This window comes from Ursus americanus, chromosome X (genome assembly GCF_024610735.1).
Source record: "Ursus americanus isolate L20-20 chromosome X, mUrsAme1.1.p, whole genome shotgun sequence".
Classification (NCBI taxonomy): Eukaryota; Metazoa; Chordata; class Mammalia; order Carnivora; family Ursidae; genus Ursus; species Ursus americanus.
Genome location: NC_142164.1, coordinates 36,309,335 through 36,336,758, shown reverse-complemented (window position 1 = coordinate 36,336,758; position 27,424 = coordinate 36,309,335). Strand labels below are relative to the sequence as shown.

The window sequence follows — 27,424 nt, the reverse complement described above, 5'->3', positions numbered from 1 at the left end:
ACAGGTGACATAGAAGTCCAAGTTTTGATTCCCAAAATCACTACGAATTATTCTCAGTATCTTCTACAGTGTCCCAGCAGTTTTCCAAGTGCTTGGAGATCAGTATTTCTAATGGCAGGGGTCTTTAAAATTCTTTAGTACAGTTTTCTGCTGTTAAAAAAATAGCTTTTTTTTTTAAAGCCAGATGTGGGAAAAAAAGTATTTTTCTCGCATGCCACGGTTAAATGATCTATCTAGGAAACACTTGCTTTATAATTACTTTAACAAAGTGAATAAATGCATTTCCAGAACACCCATAATTTTTCAATTAAATTTTGTCTCATTGTCAGTAATGATTTATTGAGCAACAGCGGCTCAGTGGGCATTGAATGGAACACAAGATAGACAGAGAGCCAGCCTTGTGGAATCACAAACTTAATTAGACTGTCTAGCAGAAAATGAATGGAAATAGTTTGCGTTGGGTAACTCAGTTTGCTCCTGCAGAAACAGAGGTTTGATCTTTACGTGGTCTGGTGGCCTCTGCCAAGAGAGAAACTCCATTTCGGAGCCTAGCCCCACCATCTTTATTCAGAGATGAGCCACAGATCATGAGAATAAAAGGCAAAGGAGTATGGAAGAAATGCTCCTTCAGCACTGGAGGGAGCCGGTAGCTCTTTTGTTGTGCATCGCCTAAGGGCGAGCCAGAAGCTGTGTTGTATATTTAAAGGGCATCCCGCTTCCGAAAAAGGAAATATGCACAGATTCAAATTCTACTCTCAGAACACATGCAGCGTGCCAGTGCCGACGGCACCTCGCATGCTGTTTGCATCACTACAGTGAGTCTAAAATTGAATTTTACCTTTAGTATAAAAAGAATCGTCCTTGGTAAACGGTTAAGTCTTTACACGGTCAGCTCATAAAATCCATATTCACGCCAAATATATGTGGCTTTCTGTATATGTCAGGCAACCTACAAACTCCTTGTCTAGTTGTTTTCGCAGCTGAACATTTTGTAATTGGGAGCTGCAGCCACCGTGTATGGAGCAGGGGACAGTGTCCTCTTCGCCCCCGCCTAAGTCCTCTCTGGCACTGGCCTCTTGTCCTAGTCCCTGTGCTGATTAGGAAACAACAGATAGGAGCGAATGCCCTAATGAATGCTACGCGCTATTGCTCTGGTCTCATGAAACAATCTGGAAGTGAGATGTGCACATTGATTAGCTGCCTGCAGGGCTGAGTGGAAAAGAAGGGGCATTTTCCCACCGTTTGTGGGTCAGCCCTCCATGAATTTAATCAAGCCCACCCCTGACCTATGGACCAAGCGCATCAGGATAATTACTGGGGCTTATCCTTATTGTTTAACCACCTTTGCCCATTAAGAAATAGCAGTGAAAGAACACATCAGGCCTCTTGTTTCCATGGATTTCCTCCTCTAAGTCTTCAGAGTTTGGAGGCACTAAATGGATTACGGCTATTTTGCTTTCTGCCTTCTAATGAGTAATTTACAACCTGCAAAATTTAAGGATTAAATAAATGGCGCTGTAAAGCAACTAGTCTAAGTAATGCATTTATTACCTTCTTCAGTTCCCCAATTACAATTGATCGCTCTTCAGCTGGGTTGTTAATTGTTAGAAAAAAGGAAACAAGTTTTAATCTTTATAAGCATCTTCTAGCCTAGGATTAGAACTCATAATGAACAGCTTGTCTCTTAGAATCCACAGCCTTGTAGCTGAACAAGTACTTGCAGATTAACAAGCCACCAGGTTCAGGAAGCCCACATTAAGGCTGTAACAAAAATACCTGCCAGAAAGACCACCCTGTTGAATTCCACTGATAAGGATTTAGTCTAACTTTGCTCATTACTCTCCATGTGTGATCAACCTCCAATGACTCAATCAATCAACAAGTCCCTATCGAGCCAGCCCTCTCCCTCTCTGCTAGGCACTTTCTCAGTTTTGATTTCAGATGTGTTGCCCTCGTGTTTGCTTAAAGAAAACACAGCATCTCGGGCCATAGGCCCTTATTTGGGGTTTGAACAATGCAATTACCGAAACCATAGAGGGGTTGGAGAGAAAAAGATCTAACAGGAGCCTGTGAGGAGACTCTTTGCTTGGACCCTGGTGACCAGGCTACGCGTGGGGGATTGGAAAATTGCAGAGCTTCAGGAGAGGCATAAAAGAGAGGTAGGTTAGTCCTTCTTTCTTTGAAATCCTTCCAGTACTACCATCCACCCACCCCTTTGGCCTTCGAGGAGGAACGAAGGAATTAAGTGGAAGGAAGACAGCGTGGTGGAATAGAGGGTAGCACGTTGTTGTGAAAAAATTCGGTCCCTGTAGTCAGGCGGATCTGGGCGTGTCCCGGCTCCACAACCTACAAGCTCTGTAGTGACTTTCCGTGAGTCACTTAAAACCTTTATAAACCTGTTTCCTTTGTATAAAATGAGGATCCCTGTCTTGCAGAGTTAGTGTGAAAACGAAATAAAATAATGTATGTAAGTCACCTAGCACAGTGTCTAGCTCATTGTGGGAAATACGTATGTATGTATTATGTGTGTGTGTGTTTGTGTGTGTGTGTGTATGTGTGTGTGTGTGTAGAGAGAGAGAGAGACATTACATGAATAGAAAGGTGAGAAAGGAAAAAGAAAGTATCCGTACAGTGCTTTTTACACATTCTTAAAGGGAGATTGGATTCCCCACTTCTGCAAAAACTTCCCCTTCCCACTGGCTGCACTCTGATCCCTGCAAAGAGTAGAGGGCCTCCCTTTCCGCACACTGAAAGAGTCCAGTAAAATTACAGTGAGCAGGTAACACTGAACAGGACAGGTTAAAGGGCTATACCTTTGAAGGCTGTTTGTATTTCATTGTGGTTTTTGCGTGTGTCTTTATTGTATCTTTTGCAACCGAGCAAGCCCTTTGTGAATGTTGCCAGTTAACATATCATCGATGCAAGGAATTAGCTACTTTCCCCCCTAGTTATAAAGTGGTTGGGATTTTTTTTAATGTAAATGGCTCTATGCTAATTGACCTAATTTGCTCATAAAATTGCCTTTTAAAGGTCATAGAGTTATTAACTGTACTGATGTTACGAGGTTGGTACCCTTCCAGAGACAGAGAGGAGACAAGCTTCTTACCGTCCCCCACTGCCTGAAGTCTTTGCACTCAACATAATTGGCCTTGAACATGTTGTTCTGTGACCCACGGACATTTTTAGTGCAGTCTCCAATAACGAAGTGCCTTTGTTCTTTCTGTTTGCCAAAGTGACTGGGGTTAAAATCGAACGTCCCCTGTGGATATGCAAATCAGTGTTAGCGTTCTGCTCATCTCCCCAACTTTTTTGCTACTTGGAGATATGTTCTCTAAAACCTGTGATTATAATGACCCGATTCTAAATAAAGAGGGACAGTCATTTCCATAAAGCAAATCTTTGGCTTGTTTTTCTCAGCACCAAAAAGTGCCTCTGTATGAACTTTGCCTTCACAGGTAGTTGGGCCGTTCTTGTCAATGGGTTTTGATGGAATGTGGCATTTGTGAAATGTCTCAGGGACATTCAGTTGAAGTCCCTACTGCACTGTGGGTGGATCCCTTTTTTGTGTGTGGACTTTTCCAAACCTTTATCCTACTTGAAATGAACTTTCAGTGTTGTCTCTTGGCCCTTGCTTTAAGCATCTATGGAACGGTAGCAAACGTTGGCTATTTGGAAGACAGTTCTTGGTATTAGTAAGAGACATCTGCATGCTCCAGACAGTAGTACAGTATGTGAGCCACTGCTCCTGTACCAGTGGATCTGCTCCTTGCTTGTGCGCTGGAGTCACCCATAGAAATTTAACAACCAACGGTGTCAGGTTCCCACACCAAGGACTAAACGAGAAACAAAGGTCTGTGGCAAGCCCGTTCTGGAACCCTGTCTAAACTGGAAAACAGTTCTTCATCAGCCCTCTTTGAGCATGGTTGTTTGACCAAAAAGAGCACACTCTTATTCTGTCCACATTTCTCCATTTCATCTAATATATATATATATATATATATATATATATATATATATATATATATATATATATATATATATATATATATCACTCTGTCAAAGCCATGTTGAAATCCTGGTGCGCTCTATGGCATTTTCTGGCTTACCAGTCCAGGAACACTATCAAAAAAGAAATGGCATTAGCTCAGCAGGTACATTCATGATAACGCCATTTCTTTTCCAGTTTTACTTCTCCTAAAGAATGGAGTTTATCGTGACAATGTGCTAGTGCTGTGTACACACAGCCCATATCAGTGGTAATAAAGCTGTCAGTCTGACTACTCGTGACTAGGAGTGCACCACCTGTACGGCCAGAGAGAAGGGAGGGCAGGAATCTAAAATCAGCCCTGTGGTCTACACTGCAAGGCTCCGTATTCTCCCTTTCCGCACACTGAAAGCACTACACAAGTGTTGGTTATTTTTTTGCCATAGAACTAAGGAGATTCTGGTTAGATGTCTAAAGAAGGGAGTTAAGCAGAAGGGAATCTCTGGCAACTAAAAAACAGCAACAAAGGGCCAAAGTGCTTCTAACTCCTCCAGCCACTGGAACCTGTGTTGTGGATTGGAATGTCTGGGTTTGATGGCGCGTGCTCATTTGGAATTAAAGTCAGACATAAACTTCCTGAGCGCCAGAGAAGCAAGCATACTTTGCTAGCACTCAGTCAATATTGTTTTGAATGTATTTCAGGAAGAGCTGGGAGCATTCCCTTCTTTTTCCGTAAACCACTATGGAACAGCAAGGTTTATTGATGGTTTGTTGACACTCCTCCTATTGCAACGAAAATAATTACAGAACAGTAACAGGGTTTCTTTTTAATCAGAAAAAAATATTGCCTGTCAAAGGATAGACAGCTCTTAAGAATCATTGGTTGTCAGGAATTTAGCATAGGAAAATGGGACCTAGCCATAGGAAAGCTGCAAGTCTCATTTAGATTGTAATTCAGAAGCAGGCAGCTCAAACTGGTGAGTTACGACCCAGAAGACAGCCAAAGACGAAATTGATTCCACAGCAAGCAAAAACCTGAGACTCTGACCAGGCAAAGAGGAGGCAAAGAAAGATTAAAAGCGTGGTGACCAGGGCCCTACTGTTGGCCAAGACTGATACGCCTTGATCCTAATATCATCTTATCATTCCTCAGTATCCTTAAAGCATGGCTTGAGAATAAGCCAAGGATGCACATGCCTATTGCCCTAATAGGTACCAGACCTAGAACAAAGTAGTCAGGTCCCTCGAAATCAAAGTCCCTTCTAAATAGACAGATCGCGAAGTGTGACGATGAATGTCTGCCTAGTGAAACGCCCACTGGCATGCTTGATCCTATGGCCTTTTAAGTCTGTGGTTTTGCCAAGCAAAACTGACTTCCCCAAGAAAATCCGGATTTTCTTCATAACTAAAGATCATTTCTGACTTTTGTCATCATTTGGAACTATACCTTTTCCAACCTGGTTGCAGCATCATTTTAGAAGACCCTTTGCATTCTGATGAAAGGATACTCTGAGGTGTCTTACCTGAGCCTCTCAGCAGAGAAGATTTAACTTGACAAAGCCAGTCTGACCTCTGTAGCTGGGAGAGGCAAAGTGCTAACGTCATCCCAAGAACCAGGCTGATCCTTTTGCTGCTGCTTGCTCTTCCTCCCTTCCCCCCTTCCTCCCACCCTTTTCTTCCAACTCCTCTTCTTCTTGCTCCGCCTGCCCTTCTCCTTCTCCTTCCATGAAGAATTGCAAATTCATCATCGCTTTTCATCCAGGAGTGGCCAATAAATGTGAGGATGAGACAAAGAGCTTTCTGTTGTCTCTAGCAGCTGTACGCATTATGTGACTCGAAGAGCGAATCCTATTCCCAGGTCTGCCCGTCAGGAACTCCATGACCTTGCATAGGTTACTTCTTGTGGGGCCTCCATTTCCTCAGCCCTTCACACAAGTGGAAGTTGATGAGATTATTGGTCGCCAGTGGATTTCACAAGGCCCTAGAATTCTCTGGAGCTCCTTGGGCTTAAAGGGCCCAAGGGGGAGGTCACGTGGCTCTTGATTCCACCAGAACAAGTCTTGTTTAATTTGTTTTCTGTATTGGGCTTCCACGTGAGTGTTACTTAAATAAAAGGAGAAACTCATGGGTCTCTTGCTCCGTGTTCTTAGGCTGTAGATAGGCTCGAGCCTTCCTTGACTGCCAGAAGAGCCATGGTTTGAGTGGGTGTTCTCTTTAGGAGTGCTTTCAGGGAAGTGATCTCCAGGAAGCAGCTCAGAGATGTCTCTCTCATCACCTCCTGACTAAATCTATGTCCCATAAAGAAGGAAGAGCCCCCTTTTCCTACCGAGCGAAGACACTTGATCACTATGGGAATGAAACCTGCTGCGGAGGGGACTGGGCTGCCCCACTCTGATGGGACTCTTGGGGAGAAACCTGGAAAAATCACCACGGTGATAGAAATGCCACTGGGATCCATGATCTACACCACACTCTGGGGTGTGAAGGGAAGAATCAATCCTGTGTTATCGGGTGCAGAGCTGTTCAGCTAACGAACTGCTTATAAAGCAGCAGTTGAAACCCGTTTACGTGAGCAATCTAATGCGTGGTTCACAAATCATGCCACAGTCGGGCCATTTTGGTCCTAGTCCGGTCATTTGGAAAAGCCCCAAAGAATCGGGGAGCTGGTCGCTACCTGCTCTCATATTCTGAAATGAGATATGAGCAAATGTGTAGCGTTCAGTGGTATCTTAGAACCAGAAATTCGATGTGGGTTGAAGAGAAAATGGGAGGTGAAGAAGTTGGTATATCAAAACCGTAAGCAATATTTTGAGAAAGTTTATGTGGAAAGACCAGAGAAATGGAGCAGTAGCATGGATCAGGTGCCCTTGGCCTCCCCAATTCTTTAGCCTTTGTCTTCATTTCCCTTCCTCAGTGTCCCACCAGCCACCTTCTCTCGCCATTGTCGTTTGGCCCCTGTCCTTGCCCTGTGTTCATCTGCTCCTTCTGCTTCTAGCAGCTTTTCTCCTTCACCTCCAGCTCCATTTTGTTTCACTTCTTGTCTGTGTCTATGCCTCCCCCCAACCCCACTTCCAGATCCCCTGTGGTTTTTAACCTTGGGTTGCTGCTTGGGCTGCCCAGGGTTTTGTTCTGAGCACACATCGCCTGCTCCATGTTTCTTGACAAGCACTATTAATCCTGAGAGATTAGAATGAGCACACCCATTGTCAGAGTCATCTGGTCCTTATTTTCTGGCCATGGCCGGTCCTTGATGCTTGAAGGGAGGGCTCTAAAGCTAGGCCAACACCTAATCAGTCAGTGGTACCTAATTACTTTTTGCCATCAACCTGTAAGGGGATAGATCCATAATAGGTTCATTTTAAATGACTTTTTAAGGATTAAACAACAAGCACCCCCACCACCACCACTCCACCATGTTTTGGTGACAGATGAGAACTACTATGCAAGACAAGTAGGCAACAAAATTACGCCATGTTGCTTATTCAGTTATCACACTGGACTGTTGGGATAAATAAGTCAATGTATGGAAGAAAACATGAGTTATAATATAGTCACTTCTTTTTGCACATTTGGTCCCATTCACTTTCTTCTTAGAAAAGAAAAAGAAAGAAAGAAAGAAAGAAAGAAAGAAAGAAAGAAAGAAAGAAAGAAAGAAAGAAAGAAAGAAGAAAGAAAGAAAGAAAGAGAAAGAAAAAAGAGAGAGAAAGAAAGAAAGAAAGAAAGAAAGGGAAGGGAAGGGAAGGAAAAGAAAAAAAGAAAAAGAAAGAAATGTCAGGGCCTTTCATGAAATCCATAAACACATCAGAGGCTGCAGTATGCTCTGGCCTTTGACCTCTGAAATCCCAGGTCATGAGTAAACTAAGCCATAAGGTGTCAAGTCACTCGTTGCCAAATCACTCTCGTAAAACACTCAAAGGTAGTTGGAAATTCTAAAGTGAGAAAGGAACCAGGACAACAGGAGATTACAGGCTCAACCAACCAGAATACCAGCTGCTTATAAACTCTCAACATAGATATAGACCCCGGGGAATATAGTGTGAAACCCTCTAACTGGGGACCTGCCCTTGTTCCCCATTTCCAAACAAGTGGGGAACGATTTACCTCAAGAGAATCCATTTCCTCTGTAGAGGTAGAGGCGAGTTGCTGATTGTGCCTCATTTTTTGAAGAGCCCTTGTCTGCCTCTGCTAGGATAATTCATTCCTCAGAGGCTGGGTTCGTAGCTGTCAAGAGCATAGACTCTGGACTCCCATTCCCTGGATTCAAATATTGACTCCCTCATTGCTAGTTGTGTGCTGCTGGACAAATTCTATTAATCCCACAGCCCTCAGTTCCTTCCTCTGTCCATTGGGGGGTCATAATCGAGTCTACCTCGGGGGGTTGTTGTGTGGATTAAGTCACCTGACAGGAATCACTGAATAAATGTTAGCTATTAATGCTTTCCATGGGCATGGTGTTTATAGAGATACAGAGACACAGATGAATAGCCCTCTTGGTCTTACAGTTCGGTTAGATTGTTTTGTTAAATTTTTGTTGGCTAGGTTGGGAGCCTGTTCACCATGTATAACATAATTTCCATGGGAAAATGTGTTTTGGGTCCCAAATAGTCAACTTAGAAAGAAATGTTTGCGCCACACCCTATCGTCTTTGTAAATTGAGTCTTTATATCGGTGCCGGAGCCTCTCATGGTTACTAACACATTGCCATATTAAGTCCTCTGGTTTGTTTTCTAGCATCTTAATCCAAACTTCATAAAGTGTTATAATGAACTTAGGTCACAAACTGAAGCTTTGTAATTAAATGGTTAGCCCTGTTGCAAAACTGCCTTAATGAAAATTTATTGGGCACATATGGATTGTTTGGGAGCCTCCTTGGAGAGATGTGGTAAGTTCTAAGATGACTGCATTAATCTTTTTTAACTGAGGAAATTCCCAATGAGGTCAATTGAATTATTCCTTCAACTGGGTAGAGTAGTTTTCTCTGAGGACTTGGTAAATTTTAGTTGCACGCCGGGGTCAGTGAAAACTGTGATGTTTGGGTGTGATTGCCAAGAGATTTAGAGTTATTATTAAGAATTCCAGAACATCAGGGATGCCTGGGTGGCTAAGTCGGTTGAGCGTCTGACTCTTGGTTTCAACTCAGGTCATGATCTCAGGGTTGTGAGTTCAAGCCCCACATTGGGCTCCACGCTCAGCAGAGAGTCTCCTGGAGATTCTCGTTCCCTCTGCCCCTCCTGCTCTTGTGTGCGCGCTCTCTCTCTCTCTCTCAAACAAATAAATAAAATTTAAAAAAAAATAATTCAAGAACATCAGAAACTTAGAGGTAATGTGTATGTCACCATGAAGAAAGCCACCATTTTTGGCCCCAAGGTGGACTTTCTAACATTATAAACAAGGTCAGTAGGTCACAGGGCCTGCATTGCCTCACTGGGGGAATCAAACAGACATTGTTTAATGATGTAGCAAAAGATTAATCAAGAGCACCTTCTCTGTGCAAGATCGGTCAGAGGAGACTCCATTTCTGAACTAGGTTTCAAGTTCCAGAGACCATCATTCTCACCTCTTTCTCTCTGGGTTTGCCCCCCCAGCAGATTACCATGTTGTGGCCATCTTTTTCCGGTTTTCCCTCCCTTTGATGCCATCCCCTTCCATACTCTGCTCCTGGAGCTCTTTTCCTTCTGCCACACCGAGGGGCGGGTCGTCAGAAGTTACCACGTGCCAAGCCTGTGCCACTCAGAAAAGGTGCTTTGCTCATTCTCTGTGTTATCTTCTTTTTTTTCCCTGTGTATCTTATATATTTAATAGTTCCCTTTAGGTTCTGAGCTGTAATACTTTGTGTATCCAAGTCTGTGATATTCCCAGCTCAGTGAAATTGATTCAAACATTTTGGCTCTCATTTCATTCAGCAACAAAAACATTTACTGGGCACCCGTTTGGGGCCAGCGGCCATAAAATCCAGAGATGCCCATAACACAATTCCTACCTTCACGGTCCAGGAAGGCAGGCCTGGAAACACAAAACAGGTGTTCACAGTACAATGTGAAAATGGATGTCTGAACAAACAGCTATGGCGACTCAAAGGAGGGAACGGCTAACTCGATCTGCAGGGTAACCCACTCTCCCGGTTTGCTTGGCTTCACTACTAAAGCCCGGAAGAGTCCCCGGAAAACCAAGGTGGTTGGTCACCCTCTGTGTCTGGGACAGATGGAGAAGCCTTTAGAGAGGAAATGCCATGTGAACTAGAGCTTAAGAGGCAAGCAGAAGTTCACCAGGCATTTCAGGGAATGGGGCCAGCATGGTAGGCAGATTTAATAGAGTGAAATTGGCTTGCGTGGTATGTGAGCTTGGGCCCATGTGTGTACCTAGGTGGGGGTGGGGAAGAAGGGCACACACTGAGGACGACAAAGGTGGCAAGGGGCCCAATCGTGGAGGACTGTGCATGCCACGCCCAGGGATCTTAACTGTGTCCTGTAGACCACTGGTTTTCAGACGACTGTAGCAAGCCCTCGGTTCAAATGAAACCTTACTTGGAAGTATAAAGAAATAGAGAAAAAAGAAAGATGTCTCTGATTGAAACAGATATGTGTGGGCTCAGGCTCCCAGAGTCTTTACAGTGTATCTCTCTGTCCCTCCTCTTCCTTCTCGGCTGCCCTCGAGGGGAATTTTGGGGGAGTCCAATTGGAAAACCACATGCATGGATCGGGGGTGGGGGGAGCTAACAAAGAGCTCTTCTAACAGCCAGCTCATTTTCTTTGAGTTTTCCCTAACGGATAAAACCCAAATGTGATCCCTCATGCCTCAATCTCTTTTCCTCAATCTTTCCTCATGTACGACTTGACTTTGTTAGTAAAAGCCTTTTTGCCGTGACTGTTGTATTGGCTGCAACTGTATTTGTCTCCCATTAGCAGGGCAGCGGGTAGCAATTTTCTTTTTACAAAAATAGTACCCAGCTTACACACGGGACGGGTTCCAAAAGTTCATTTTTAAGTTAATCATTTGGAACTCAGAGTGCATTTTCCCATAGAAGCAGCATTATGCGTGATGAGTAAGTTCCCAGGCCATTCCACAAAGGCCAGTTTAGCCCCTAATATAACTGAAAGTGTGGATTTTTTTGCAATGGAAATTAGTTGGAAATAATACTGTTGCAATTAAAATGAAAACAATAGCTGGAAAAAAAATCGTCTGGGTTTTTGTTTCCCTCAAGGAGTAGTACTTGATGAAAAGCAGGTTTAATCCTCAGAAGACAAAGAGACATAGATGAGGAGTTCTGTGTAGGTTTGGCTGGCACAGTTTCTTACGTTTATTTTTCAAATAATGTTTTGGAGGGTTTTTTTTTTAAATAATAAAAGCTGTCGTGTCCGTTGTAGGAAACTTGGAAAATCGAAAAGTATGTTTGAAAACTGAAGCCGTAAGTGATCCTTCCACTCAGAGAGAACCACTGTGAGCATATCAGTGTGTTCTCCTTTCACCCTTTCCCTGAGTACTTGTATGTTTTACTCGAGCCGGCAGTATTAACAGAACTACTGTTAGATGTTTTACAGAGTTCTTAGGAATGATCTGGTGTTGAGTACAAGGCAGTCTTGCGTTTGACACCTAGATTGGGGGGGCGAGGGTGTGTAAGCAAATCGGCACCAATCGACCAGGAGGGGGTCCTCTTGTTAGGCTACCGACCGAGACCCCCCCCCCAGCAAACACCAGAGTCATTTTTTTGGTAGAAATTCGGAAGAGGACATCCGTTCTCTGTGAAGTGCTGTAGAGGTTCACGGCACTGGCTCCTTAGGCTGATTCCCCTTCAGATTCCAGAGTTTTCTGCTCCCTTGCTCCCGTGTACACCAGCCCTCCTCGGTCTGCACAATTATGATGAAGGTCATTTGTACATTCCTAAATGGAATGGAAAGAGGGGCATGCGTTTCCTGAGGTAATGAGGCGTGAACTAAAGAGAGGTGAGGAGGATTATGCGTACTCAGGAGGAATGAGATTCCGTGGAGGAGAATGTATTGAGCCACCGTGGTGAAAGGAAGGTAGGGAAATGAAAGCACGTAAGCATGCAGGCAGACTCAGGGAGTGTGGAAAAGGAGAAAAGAGAGGGTGTGTGTGTGTGTGCATGTGCACGCGCACGTGTGCTTAGGACCGGGTATGGCTACAGAGCAGAAAAAAAAAAAAGGCAAGCAAAGGACAGCGAGCGTGGCGGAATTGTAGCCGGCGGGACCATAAGACAGTTTTAGGAGGAGGCAGCAAATGGAATATGCGCGGTAAGCAGTTTTCTTTTAATAAGGGAACAGAGATGGTTTGTGAGGACAGGTGCTTCGAGTGCTAATCGTCCAAGAACGAAAACACCCTGTTAGAACTTAATGTAATATATCTGCTGTGATCGTGCACCATTTGACTTCAGCCTGACTGATGATTTCCTAAAAGCAGTTTATAAATGCATTCCTTTTTCATACTGGCTTTTTTTTTTTTTTTTTTTTTTAGTCAGGGCTAGATGTGCAACTGACTTGTATTTTGGCATGGAAGTCCCAGTAGCTGCCCCATGCATTTGCTGTGCGTCAGCGAAGGAACTGAAAATCAGAAAGGAGTGAGGGGTAGGGGCAAAGAAGGTGTTGGTTTGGAGGGGGCTGTATTTACATGTGGGTTTTTTTTTCTTTTAATGTACTGGGGAAAAAAACCAGAAAGTTTCCTCATACTGTATAGAGACATATGACATTGGAATTCTCAGCCATCACCACATTAGAGAATCTCACTCTGTGGGATTCTGTGGCTCTCGTGCCTGGTGAGCTTACAATGCAGAGATTCTGGGTTAAGTGGGCCCCAAGTCCTGGGCTAGTGGTTCTCAGTGTTGGCTGTACATTGGAATCTCCTGGAGAGCTTAAAAATCACCGACACTTGCCTTCCACCTCCAAAGATTTTCACTTCATTGGTTGTGGGGGGTGAGAACGGGGCACGTGGATCTTTTAAATCTCCCCAGGTGATTCCTATGTGCAAGCAAGTCTGAGAACCTCTAGTTTCGCCCATTGCTTTAATTACCCAGGGGGACTAAACTGGTTCTCAAAGTGTGGTCCTGGAACCAGCAGCTTCAGCATTAACAGGGAGCTTGTTTGAATGCAAATTCTTTGGGCCCCTCTTTGGATTCACTGACTCAGAAACTCTAGGGGTGACATAGGAATCTGTTTTAACAAGCCTTCTAGATGATTCTGATGCATGCTAGAGGTTGACAGCCACTGGCTGAAACAGCCCTTCCTAACCCTTCCTGAAGTACACCTGTGGAAGTTTCTAGGCAGGAGGAGAGATGATCCTACCAGCTGATGAAAACTGGTCCAGGAAAGAACTTTGATAGAAATACTTAAAATAATAATAGTAGGAGCCATGGTGGGCAAAAGGGAAAGGGGTTGGCGTAGGGGGCATAATAATTGGCTACAAAGCCCAAGCAAGTTCAGGAGGGAGCATTGCTTCATAACAGTCAAGGCGTTGGTCACCGAGGCAGACATAACCGTGGTGGCAATATCTGTAGGGAAAACTCCTACTTATCCTTCAAAACCCTGTTCAGATGCCAACCTCCTCTATGAAGCGTCCTATGAGCTCTAGGGTAAATTGCTTCCTCCTTGTATTTACTTAAACGCGTGCTCGCTCTCTCTCCATTGGCTCTTGTCTCCCTGTACTGTAGCTACGTATGTCTCACTCCCTCACTCAGTTGTGTGATCTTCAGAAGCAGGGCATTCTCTTACTCATTTTTGGGTCTCCAGTGTCTAATGCAATACTTGATATGTAATGCCCTAGAATTGTTTGCTTAGAGGAGGCATGAGGAATGGCCACCTCTTTTTGGCTGTGATGAGCTTACGAAGGATGGGTTTACCTTTGTGAATTAACCAGGGACCTGGGTCCAGTTCTTGTCCTGGAGGCTAGGGCCCTTGATTCTGTCAGCATGCAATGAGTCTGTCCATGTCTCTCAGGGGTGGCCCTACAGAACAGAGATCTCAGGGATCTATGAGCAACTGTTTTTCCACAAGGATACATAATCGTCAGGTTCCAAGACTCCTAATGTCAACTTGTCTCATATTTTCTCTTAGCAGGGGTAGACCTTCATGAGAAATCTACTTATAATCTATAGGGATACATCTGCCACAGGACGCGAGTACCTGATTCCTTGGGTCTCACAGGTTACTTTTCATCCAGGCCCTACCATCACCTGGTTCTTTGTGCTTCCCTAATTCTGTAATGTGCTCTTTTCATCCCTGGTCTGCTCACCGACATTCTTCAAACAAGATAAACACTTAGTAAATTACAATCACGTTTGTCACTGCACCTTCTGGAGGTTGTACTCAGGTCAACGTGACTGGGTGTACGCGTGTTCCCCAAGTTTTCAGAGTCACAGGTGCACAGGCAATTCCTAGGCTTAATTTCCTAGGTGGTTAATCACACGTTCATTATAAATGGATTTGTACCGCCTTAACTCTCAAAGGACAACCTTCTAACATTATTTCCAAGGTTTTCGGGGTGGGGTCCTTCAGTGTCACCTCAGTGGCTGCCAAGAGGAATGATTTTTAAACGTTATAGAAACTTTGAAATATATGTCAGCGTCATTCTCTAAAATGGAATTTTTAAGACCCAGAGTACAAACTGGAGACACTGCGTTTATACCGTCTGTGCCAACTCAGGATCCTAATCTGTATGTGCTGAATGGATTTTTCTGTTTTTTTCTTTTTTTTTCCTGGTAGGCATTATATCTGATAGCCACTAATGGAACCCCAGAGCTCCAGAATCCTGAGAGACTGTCGGCCGTGTTCCGTGACTTTTTAAATCGCTGTCTTGAGATGGATGTGGACAGGCGAGGATCTGCCAAGGAGCTTTTGCAGGTGAAAATAAAATAGGACAATTACAAAGAGAGAGTGATTATATTGAGCTTTTCCATCTCAACGCGTGACAGTAAGACAGCTGTGTCAAGAGATGTCTAGTTTGAGTTGGGCTGCACCCGTTGGACTTTAGGCCACAGGCACATGAGTATGGGCATGCATCTAAGACGTGATTGATTGGCATGTCGCCCTTCTTCTGAGAAGTTGGCGGTTTAATCTATAAATCCCTTTTGTTCTTCCTGGAGTCTTATTTTGCAACGAGAAAGAAAACTGTGAACCTCTGGTGTTGCTGTTTTGTTCTAAACTTTACTTGTGCCCCTGGATGTTGTATGCAGGTGCTCTTGGCCGGAGGTAATTCTCTACATAACTATGCAATTATTTCCATGGCATTTGCTACTCTAATGCTTTACTGGTCAAAGCCCCTTTGCTTGTGATGCCAAATGGCAGGCACCTGCTTGCCTGGGTGAGTACCATCCAGTGGTGAGTGCCTCTGTAACCATTTGTCCTTTTCATGGCTCTCAGGGATTCGTCTATCTGATGATCGTGAGTACCGACTGTGTGCCAAATTCTTTACACACATTATCTCATCTAAATCTGAAAGCAACTCTATAGGGTAGGTGGGATTATCCTGCGTTACACATGTAGAAATTGAGACTTACACAGCCATCGAGCGGCAGAACTGGGATTTGAGCCCTGGACTGTCTGACTCTCCCCTGCACAAACATGCAAACAGATTTAGAGAAAAAAATATATACTTATATTGATAAAGTAACACATAGCCCAGGATGACACACAACTCCAGTGCTGGGGACTGTTCCTCGGGGACATGTATCAAGCGCTGTAACATCTAAAAACAGCGATTGCATATTCTCTCTGTGACTTTGAACACTTAATCCAGTTAAACACAAGGTGCAACATTTGGTTATCTAGTGTGTTAACCCCAGACTCAGTCTGTTCCAGGCCAAAAAGAAAGAAAGAAAATCATTGCTGTTGCTCCTGAGCCCCCTCCAGAGACAGAGAGCCACACGCAGGTCAGAAATATCCCATCCCACCCCAAATCAGATCTGGGATATACTGATTTCCAGGAATCAACGAGGCTACAACTTCTTTCTTCTGCTGAGAGCGTTTTACAGGCTGTCCCAGGGGCTTGAATTTCGAACCTGCAATGGCCCTTCATTGATCCTCTCTTTAAGCTGGCTTCAAATCACAGACGAAAAACCTGAACTTTGGAGTGCCTCGCTCCCACATCTCTTCACCCCTCCCACCACCCACAGACACATCCTGATACATGTTCCAAGGAGAAGTGATGAGATGGGTTCTCTTAATGTAGCTATACAGTTACTTAGATCATTGAGTCACTTACCTGGTCAGTTCCTTCCCCGACAATACTTTGATCTGAATCAGTCAGCTAAGTAATGCAAAACTATATTTTGAGTCTAAATTGAATAGTTTGTTGCCTCTTTTCATTTTACACGTTCGCAATAACCTGTGTATCACCCAAAGTCCACAGAACGCTATTCTCCAACTCTAGCCTATCACTGCCCATTTCAGGGGCTAGAAAACAGAGGGATACATGACATTCACCCCCCTAGAAGGCTTGAGAAAAGACACAGGTCTTGGGTATTTGTGTGCCTTTCTGTATGGCCTAAGTCAAGTCCCTGTCCATCGACTGAGCCACTTCTATGTGCAAGGCTCCCTGCAGTGGGTGATACAGACCTTAGAGGCATGATTCCTACTCTCCAGAAGTTCACAATGTCCTTGGGTATATGAAAAAACCAACACAAGGCTTTTTAAAGACTCATTCAAACCCAGTGGCTATTCAAACAGTACATGCATGGTTGATTAGAGAAATACTTCTACAGGTGATAGTGATCAAAAAGTGTCTGAAAATGGGAAAGAGTTCTGCTGAGTCTTGAAAGAGCAGTTTTAACTGGTTGAGGTAAACAGGGGAAGGGATTTCAGATGGAAGGGTTATAGTGTGACCCAAGGCATGGAGGCAAGGTTGAAGGGAACAGAAAATAAAGCAGACAGCTGAAGTAAAGAGGTCCAGTCAGGAGGCTGTAAGAGATAGGGCCATAGAGGGCCTTGAACACCAGGCTATGGAACTGGGGGACTGTAGCCAGTGGGGAAACCCTGTACATGTCTGAGGGACACCTGGCAACAGCTTTGTTTAGGAAGGTGAATCTAGTGCAATACAATAAGAATTAGCAACAGAACAAAATGGCGGCAGGAAGATCAAGGAAGACTTATGGGTATAGTCGAGGGTTCAGTTGATTAGGCCTGACCTAGGGAAGGCAAGAGATAACGGTGGAAAGCATTGAGAAGAAAGGACTGGGTAGGTGATTACATGTAGAACGTAAGGGAGAAGAAGACAGAAGTGACGTCAGAATATCAAACCAATGGCAAAATGCTGTAAAAGCAGAAATGGTGGAGGATAATACCAGGCTAACATTTCTTGGCCGCTGTGTAGCTTACAAGGAACTGTCACTTACCTCATCTAACTATCGTATTGAGCAGAGGAGAGACTTGAACGTAGGGGCGCAGGTTCCAAAGCCTCTGTAGCTTACATCAGACAAGAGTACCCTGTTTGGGAGACTAACATACCTCTTTAAATGTTGAATTCAAGGGCACAAGAGAACACTTGGAAGGAAATACCCAGCAGGCAATTGGAGAAATAGGACCAGACTTCAGGAAAGGGATCCGGTCACACCATATTGATGCGGGAGTCATCCCCATAAAGCTGATGAGAGGTCAAACCATGAAAGAAAGTGAGCTCTCAGAGGAATTAAGTTAGAAAAAGAACAGGATGACTGAGTTCTGGGAGGTGGGAGGAGGAAGGGAAAGCAGGGAAGAAGATGGAAGGGCAGGAGTCCGTGAGCGCGCACAGGAAAGAGAACCAAGACTGTAGAATATCACAGGCCCACAATGAGGAAAACATTTCAAAAAAGGAAGGGATATTCATTTGTATTACATACTGCAGAGGGGCCAAAAGAGAAATCGTGGAGGCACAGCCCTGGCGTTTAGCCGTTGAGAAGCCATTGGCTTCAGAATCAAGGGCCGCCAAAGACACTTTTTTGAGCATGAGAGCTGCTGCAGCTAAATGTATCAGTTTGAGAAAATCAGCCAACGAGACTGTTGCAAACATAGTGAGGTTCGTACAAGATCCCTACTCCGACTTTCTGGCTCTGCCAGTCAGCTGCCAGAGGATTTCGTGACACTGAATGACACCTGAAGGCCAAAAGCTGGCACTATTTTTAATAAAATCATGTTTAATTGGATGCTCGAGGTACATTTATTTGAGTGAAAAAGGGGGCTGCTTGAGAATGTAAGGTAATATACTTGTTGGAGGAAAGGATTCCAGTAATTCCTCTTTTTTTTTCCTTTTCCTTTTGTAGCATCCATTTTTAAAATTAGCCAAGCCTCTCTCCAGCCTGACTCCTCTGATTATCGCTGCAAAAGAAGCAATTAAGAACAGCAGCCGCTAGGACTGCGAGCCTTACCCCACACCATCTCCCTCCTGAGTAAGACTGAACTGAAACTCTGCTGCAGGAAAAGATGGAAGAAAAGACAGTCAAATGGGGTGGGGGGGGTCTTTAACTTTCGAATGAATAGAAACTTCTTATAAGCCTTTTTCCTACTCCCTCAGATTATGTAATTTATTTGTAAGCCTGATCGCAGCCCGACCAGGGCAGCAATGTCGAAGTGGCTATCAAGTGGTCACTTTTACCGTGAAGCGAAAGAGCCAGTAGTGAATCCCCTCATTTTGTGCATTCACTTTGAAGAAAAAAGGGTTTCTCAAAGATGCACACTCCCTCTTCATAGTGTCGTGTTCGTTTTTAAGTTAGAGAGTAGTCCCTCTTGCATTCGAACTTCCTTCAAAACTCCTTACCCAATGTGATGTTTTTCACTTGCATTGTCATTAGATGTCCAGAAAAAAAAAAAAAGACGTCAAAACTTTTTTTTTAAAAAAGAAAGCAAAAAACAAAAAGCAAAAACAAAAAAAAAAAAACACAAAAAACAAAAACAAAACAAAACAAAAAAAATACCCCAGAGCAAGTACTGTGTGAACATGTGGAAGTCCATGCCCTAATAGAGTTGCAATTGTTTATTCTTCTATAGTGGTGGCTTGGTTTGTGTACCTGTTTTTCTGCATTTGTATTGGAAAAAGTTTCTTTTAAGGCATTTTTCCGAAAGCAGAGAGGAATATGTGTGTTCAGGGAGGGCTTTTAAAAACTGTCTAGCTAAATAAAGCTCAAATGGTGAGAACCTGTCACATTTGAGGACGATGCTTAAGAGGTAGTTGATGTATCATTTCTATAAACCAACTCGTTCATCTTCATGATGCCTGACGATGGACACACTGAAACTTGTGGCCCTCCTACTGGGGGAGTCCAGGTCCTCAACCTAGGAAACCCCCGATAGGAGAAACCATTCTTAAACAAAGACGGGACTTTTCTCTGAGAGCCAAAAGGAAAGCAAGAGGAGTGTGCAATACTGAGATCTTTGTTGGACAGAAGGAAACAAAAATCAAGAGACCAAATTTAATCGTCTCACATACTTGTGGAACACAGGCATCATCAAATAGGCACATTAGCAGGAGGCAGACCCATCAGCCAATATTTGCTTATGATCAGAATCATGTGACACATTATCACATTTTAAAAATGTCTCAAAAGCCCTGGAGAACAGAGCTAGTGTAAGTATTCGGCCCTGTCAGGAACGAGAGGTCCGTGAAAACTACATCCCCGTCAACATTTGACTCCAAGTACTTATTCCCATTTCCCCCATCTCACCAGTTCCTGTTTCAGGGTATACCATGATCAGATGTCGTCCTTTGAGCTTTCGAATTTCAAAAACATGTACAGACAGATCTGGAAATTATCCGGTAGAAAATAATTAGGGTTTGCAATCATACATCCCAAGAAGTAGCAGTCCAACCATGTATCTACTTATTAAAAATTCAACAGTTGGCACTTCCTGAATCTTCTGAGAGCAGAAAAATATCTGAAGGGTGGCTACATAGAAAAGGATATGTTTCTCTTTCAAATGTATTGTCAGTCTCAAAAATTCTGCAAAGTGGCTTCTCTAAGCCCTTGAGAAGCTAACAGTTTGTGCGATAGAAGGCTTTTTGGTTTGTAACTTACCGAGAAGCTGAATAAGAACCGATCTACATTCAGCAAGAGGGAGAAAGAGATCAATGGCCCTGGCCTCTCTTCTTCTCTGCTAAGGTCCATCTGTCCATCTCACCATCCATCCATTCCTCAAAATACAAGCACTTTCTTTAGAGAGTTTCTGCTCACCATATAGTGCACGTGTTTATGTTTAGGAAATGGCACCAATGGTGGATTTCCTATTTTCGTATTGTTTCCTTTGACTCTCAAAGTTGGGAGGGGCTTGGCCCCCCTAGAAAACATCCACAGTGAGAGAAAACAACAGATGCGCAAAAGAAAATCGAATGGTTAATATTCATTTGAAGCATGTTGTGTTCCACTTTGCAAAACGTGGTTGGGCCTGAAATTTTTAAAGCCACACTGTTCTAATGAGAGCGAGAGAGAGAAAGAGAGAGAGAGAGCCCTTAATTTTTATTTCATTTAAATATTTTTTTAATGTTTCATTCATAGTACCAGGGAATTCGATGAAATAATGCCTGGGGTGTGAATAGAATTTAGTACACTAACTCTGCCCTGCTGGTGGAGAGAACCACGAAGCTGGTGGGGAAGCCCTAGTTGCTGATCAGAGTCCCTTCTATGTCATAAAGGCCTTTTTGGCGGGGACAGACCTGGAATAGTGATCCAATCACTGTAGGCAGAGAAATGGTAGCTCTTTGATGCTTTCGGTTCTGCATATTAACAACGAGGAGCCGCATACTTCTTCACCACACCCCCATTGTACTAAGATTCTATGGTAATATAGTGCAGTAGGCTTTACTCTTACAAATTTATATCTATGTAAATTTTTAAACGAGAACAGCTTCTAAAGCCCCTCCCCCATGTTGGAGAGTTATGTATATTTCTAATAAGTATTAGCGAGAAGCTGTTTCTCCTGCCAAAATGATGCTGAAGGATTCACATTGGGTACACTTGAACAACTTGGACTCCAGGTGGTTAATCGTTTAGTCCGTTTCTCTGGATTTTTTTTTTTAAAGCTTATCTTGACACAGATGAGTTTATCCAGATCTTTAAAGTTGCTAGCGTGCCCGGAGATAACGAGGGCACTTTGTGGAATATTGATTCCAAAATGTCCTGAGATAGGGATAGGGCAGTGGGAAAGTCAGGGAAGGGTGAGAAGCACAGTAGAGATTATTTATTTAAGAAAGAAAAGAACATTAATGTTGTAGCAAGGATCCGGTGCGTTGTCATAATCCCATGAGGATTTTTTGGATGACACGATCCCCCCCAAATCAGTCACCATGTTGGGTAATGACTTCATTCTTGCTGATCTCGTCTATGTGTCATTGTAAATATTTGTGTGTCCATGTTCCGTTTTGGCTACTGGATGGCCAAGTCATGTAAGAAGATTTAACTCAAGTATTTATTCTTTAATTGTGTTACTCAGATTTCTTCAGGCTTGTGAATTGCACCCCCAATGTTGAGTTTAACCACCTGATCCCCCACATCTATCCCTCCCCTGTGAAGCACATTCCATTGCTAAAAGAAAAAGAAATATGAAATTGCTTCCTGTCGTCTGTATCACTGTTTTGATAGTTTGAGATGTTTGTCTATAAAGGATATTTCTCAGCTCAAAGATCGTGTAAATAACTATATTCATTTGCGCAGTGGGTTGTTTATTTCTAACGAGGCTGCCAGTTCTCAGAGAGAATCTATCAGATCACTTTTAAATAACATAAACAGGGATTACAACTTTGTAAAACTAAGTTTGCATAACGGACGAAGACTGGGAACACAGGTCATTGAAATCAGTTGTGTTAGGGTGGTGGGATTATGCAAAACAGTTTTTTTCCTTTTAAAATCTTCTTTGGTATTGTTATCATATTGCTTTATAATAAATAAACAGCAGAAAGGGGACTATAGAAACATACGGAAGATGCCAGAAGCAGATGTCTTCTGGCCAGAGCCCAGAGCATGCGGGGCCCAGATATTTGCTAGTTAGTTATTCCAGAGGCTTCATATTTGCCTGGGTGCCGAGGTTGGCACACGCTCGGGTACGGCACGTGTTTTCTTAGGGAACTCTTATCTCTAAGCGGAAGCGAGGGAGGTGTCGCTATTCGAACTCCAGACACATCCTTCTGCTTTCAAAGTGGCCGCCCTCCTCTTGGGCATGGCAGGGAGGTTTCTGTTTTGGTTACTGTAGACTTGCGGTGGGGGGGGGTGACATTTGATTCGCCCCCTTGAAAACATCTGTCTCGGGTATCACCTTTCTAGCTCATGTTAGCAGATTTTCGGGTTGAATTTTGGAAGAATAGAAGGATGAATCAATCCCCCGGCTCTCACCGTGTCCTTGTCTGACCTGATGTTGTATCATTCAGGTAGGAGTCTCCTGTTAGTGACCAGTGGGCAAGTCCCTTTGATTTCAATAGAAGTTATGACTCGCAATTAAAAGCTGACTGTGAAAACATGAAGACAAATATTTAGAGCTGCCTTTGCCTGTTGGTCTTCAGCTCCTGTTAGCTTTGGCTGGAGACGGCCCCCGCGTGCTTTCTGTACTGCCTGACTTCTAGGTCGTATGCAGCAACTGCTGTCATTTTTAAAGAGCAGAAGGGAGACCGTCTACTGGAAAAGAGGAATTTTTCTCTAACTCACCGAAGAAATTGTAGGTGACAAGTTTTATAATGAGGTAGTGGTCTCAGATGTTAACTCAGGTTCCCCAAGAGCAGACCTTATACCTGGAGAGTCCACTTTTCATTGGCCGTCTTCAACATAAAAATACTTCCGGGACTTCTAATGCCCGCCATCCCCGGTCGAATCTCATGGTCCTTTTCTGAGCTACTTGCAGTAAATATTCAGTTAAACACAGGCATGGCCAGGGATGCAAGCTTCTCCCTGTCTCTGAGCAAGAGGACTGAAACTCAGCATTTGTAAATTGACGGTCTAATAGGCCTGGGATTTCGAGTAAACTTAACACACAATTCTGAACATATATTTGCATGTGGCTCGAGAAAATGGTACCTTGGAAGTAATGAAAATATTTTTCCTAAGAAAGAATTTTTCATAAGCGATTTGGTTCCTATACAGTCTTTTCTGTTGGTTAGCTATAATTGTTTCACTCCTTTCCCGATCCCACGCTCCTTTAGTGACCAAATGAGTATCACCCAACTCCTCATGCATTGGGAATGTCTGTTTGATATTAAACAATATCTCACCAAATCTGCATATGCGGGAACGGAGCTAGGGCCTCCATGCGCACACTTCTGAGTGCGAATATACAACATTACAAGCAGCATTTCCTGCCACGAAATACAGTCAAGCTTGCAGGATAAACTGATAGCAGCTGGTCAGTGCCATCACAGTGTCCTCTGGAAGTTGCCATCAGGTGAATGCTACGAGCCGTGAGGGAGGTACCGTGTTCACGTGGCTTAGTACCTAAGAGGAAATCAACAGCAATTATGAAGAAGCAAGCATACGTAGTGGAGGGAGTACTAGCCTAGGAGTAAGGAACCTGGATTCTTAATAGAAGCTCTGTTGCTCACTTAGTGTGTGGCCTTGGGCAAGTCACTCAGCCTTTACATGGCTGTTCCTTCATCTGTAAAATAAGGGTATCGGACTAGATGACCTCCGAGGTCTTTCCAAAAGTTCTGTCATTCTGTGGTACCGTGGGTCGCCTTGCAGATCCAGCCTGCTACAGTGATGGATGGCAAATATCGCATGCTTAAGCCTGGGTTTCTTACATTGCCACTAAACAACAGAAATATGTAAGATGATGGGGGCAAAAAAAAACCTCAAGCAAATGAACATAACACTAGGGAATGTTGATAAAACTTGTGGCAGCCTTCCCAATCCTCACAGTTGTTTTGTTTTGTTGTTGTTTTAATGTCCTTTTTCTGTGGCGTGTTCCCAGTGTTTATTTTCCATATGCTCTGTATGTAAAGTCTGGTTTTCATTAAGCTGTGGCCAGTATTTGCTACTAGAACAGAAATACACTGCCACATTTGCTAGAGCAGAAATACATTTGGGCCTCTCCTTTCCTAAGAAGCAATGCTGGGCTTTGTAGACTTTACTTTGTAAATGGTACAAGATGGCAGAACCCATGCATTTCAAGGGCTGGGACTATTAAGAGCTGACGTAAGCACTTGCAGGTTGCAGAGAAAGAAATGACAAAGTAAGTACATGCTATTAGCATTGAGGAGTGTTGACAAATGCACTTGTTTGGGAACCAAAGATAGCATTTCTGATGACAAGTTGTAGGAGTATACTGCTGGAAGAGAGGGTACACTGGAAGTCAATTAGTCCAAATGCCCTGCCTATTAGCAGAGTGCCAACCAGCCCTGAGTGCGAAATTCAAGTTCAGTGTGTGTGCTTGTGTGTGGTGTGCTTTACGGACCCGCATATACTATATTCATTAGTGATGATAAGACCTTTCACAGAATCCTATAACCATTAGTGGGTTGAGTTTTGAATCTCAGGACATCAGCCAGGAGGAGTCAGATCACAGGGGGCTGATGTCTACTGGGATTATACTCATGTTATCCAGACAAAACAAGTTGAGGAGGATCTATATTTTCATTTTTTATCAGAATTGTATCTCATTTGGTCGTGCATTACTTTTGTTCAAATGTGTTACCTGTAAACCCATGTGTAGTGAAATTCTTCTGTAACTTTGGATTAAAGGTATTTATGGTCTTTCTGTTTGTTTGACTTTTTTTCGGTAAGTTATTTCTTTCGTAGACCTGCTGATGGTGTGGTTCCATCCTTCTGACCTCAGCTTCTGATTTTTTTAAAGGATTTTGTTTCCAATATCGTTATTTTAAATTGTGGTTGAAGCAATAGAAAATTGAAATATGGATTGTGCATGACTGTGTCTTGAGTGTAAAAATATTGCAGTTTGAAACTTGGACCTAAAGTATTGCAAATAAAAATGACAAACATCAACGACCTGGTGCTTCTCTCTTCTGTCACCTTCCTGCCCACTCCCTTGGCATTGGCCGTTTTACCTAGCTCACAGGGAAATGCCCTGCCTTCGTGAGCCATGCAGGAAATGTCCTGCAGATTCTGCCACTAAGTAACTCGAACCCAGGGGCTCCATTGGGTGTTATAAGGAAGAGCTCAAGAGTCATGGTTTTTACATGAAATAGCACTAATAAGTTCTCCATGTTCTCCCAAGAGCAGCCTGCCTTGGAGTGAAAAGAAAATTGGCAGTTTGGCTCCATTATACATGCACTTTAATGTTTTAACTAGAGTACTCTGGTCCTTTTTCCAAAGGATATACATTCCCACAAAGTAAGAAACAACAGACTCTGTTACCATTGTGGGGGGGGGATGGGTAAAGGGTGCACAGGATCTCCCTATATTAGTTTCAATAAGAAAAGCAACGGACTACACGATACCTCCGTCATGGTGTTTCGGAGGTCATGGCAAGGAGATAAGATGCGGGCTGCATATCATACCCTAACCCACTTCCACCACCAACTACTAATCACCTTGGTATCAAGAAGTTCCTCCCTAATTTAATTTAATTCCACTTTGGGTAATGGGACTTCCCACTCTCTCTTCCAGGCACTTCTAGGCCTCACAGGGGAAACAGGGAACTTGACTGTCATTGCTTATGAGTTCTTCTCCATGGGCTTCGGTTGGCTCACCAACCTACGGTGTCGCATAAGAATAAAATTCTTTTTTTGAAAAATATTGTATTTATTTATTTGAGAGAGAAAGGAGACAGAGCACGAGATGGGGGAGGGTCAGAGGGACAAGCAGACTCCCCACTGAGCAGGAAGCCCCATGCGGGGACTCAATCCTGGGACTCCAGGATAATGACCTGAGCGGAAGGGAGTCGCTTAACCGACTGAGCCACCCAGGCGCCCCGAGAATAAAATTCTTAACAAGAAACAACTTTTAATTTTACAGCAGGCAAAACTGAATTGCTGTGCTTTAACATACAGAAGAGGAATGCCATGTTCTTACCATGCTATACTGCAGAATGAGGCTCTTGACCATTGTGCCCTGAACCCCTGCAATAGGGCACAGATGATTAGCCCCACTGTGCTTTCCACCTTTTCTTTCTAAACTTTTGGTGCAGACATTAGCAAAAGGCAGTTAAAATCCTGTTCATATTTAAGTGGTTGTGTGACATAATTTAAAAAAACTTTTGAATCACTTAAAATGATACAGTTCCTCCGCTAGCATTCATGGAGAGAGCCGGGATTACCAAACTATTCCCCTTTAGGAAGATTTTGATCCCCAGTGTTACTGGTCCATTACTGCCTTCAGCAAAGATTCTTTTCTGATATTGGGTGTGTTGTGTTTGGTAAACGTTTTTTACCTGAAGCAGAAGTGCCTGTGTCATAATCTGCTTTCAAGATGTTTCTTTCATAGGACCTGACTGTGGAAAAGACAATCTTGTCCAATCTTGTTCATTTGTAATTTAGAGTCTTCTAACTCTTGGATAAATACTCTCTAGATCCCACATGTTATCATCCATCTTACCAACACCAACCCATCGAACATCAAAATGATATAAATACTGCATAGCGTGCAGGCCCATATTACCAAATCCTGAACAATAAAAGTTTGGTCCCCCACGTTGGAAGACAGCCTCAACAGGTTCATGCAAGAAGTTACATTCATGGATTTTTCAATTCCGTGGAAGATGCCTCTCCCGTGGCAGAATTACGTGGATTCCACTTAGACTGATGTGTTTACCAATGACACAGGCATGTGGATCAATATCAGAGTTAGCCTATGGTGCCAGGATAAATATCTGTAATCTAGAACATTCCCTCTTTTATTAGTGTTGGTAAGAGTAGCAAAGGCATCAAATCCAGGATCAATGAAACCCTTTTTATTCATTTAGCTCCATGGTACACTCCTGTGATCTTTCCTAACTCATTATCTGGATAAGTTTGAGGGCTATTAACACCTACCCTAGGCCCTCCGTCAAATGGTATTTCAGTGGTAGCACTTTAGAGGTTATTAAAGGAGCCCCAAGCTTTGATGTCATCTGCACTAATATCTAGACTATGTGCGGCACAATGTCGGTTGTGCTGGGTCTCTGCACTCTCTATGACCTTCCAGGAGTCATCGTTCCTGTGATGGTAAAGGTGAGGCTCGGCACATGGTCACAGGCTTAATGATGCCATGGACCCATTTCAGATTTCCTCCCTTTCTCAGATCTTCAGGTTTACCACCAACGTTTTCTTCACCATTTTGGCATCACAAATGAAAGCGCCTTCTGCCCCACCCCCGCCACCACCTTGTACTGAATAATTTCCAATCACGTTGTTCCTTGTCAACCATGGTACCTGGTTGGTACTTCATCAACCTCATGGTATTTGGTTACAGCTGGGGCAGCTGCAGGAGCCAGGCCAAGTACAAGTTCGGTTCTTCAGCCTCTAAGTGTCTAGGTAGTAAAAGGATGAGCCCCGCCCAGAAGTGTATTTACTTTGCCTGCCAACATATGGACACTGGTCCAGTGGCTTTCCCTT

At 43.5% G+C, this 27,424-nt stretch overlaps 1 protein-coding gene across 7 annotated transcripts in view; it reads left to right on the top strand.

Annotated features, from left to right (window-relative positions):
* Positions 1-24,875, top strand: part of PAK3 (p21 (RAC1) activated kinase 3) — a 246,332-nt gene extending 221,457 nt beyond the window's left edge. For 6 of the 7 annotated variants that reach the window (XM_087860118.1, XM_087860117.1, XM_045801297.2 and 3 more), the window contains 2 exons: positions 14,695-14,832; positions 18,225-24,875. In XM_087860118.1, the coding sequence (XP_087716244.1) occupies positions 14,695-14,832; positions 18,225-18,314 (228 nt within the window). In that variant the 3' untranslated portion in view covers positions 18,315-24,875. Of the gene's footprint in view, positions 1-14,694; positions 15,141-18,224 lie in introns of those variants that run through there. The other variant, XM_087860119.1, reaches the window with a different exon arrangement.
* The last annotated feature ends 2,549 nt before the right edge of the window (positions 24,876-27,424 follow it).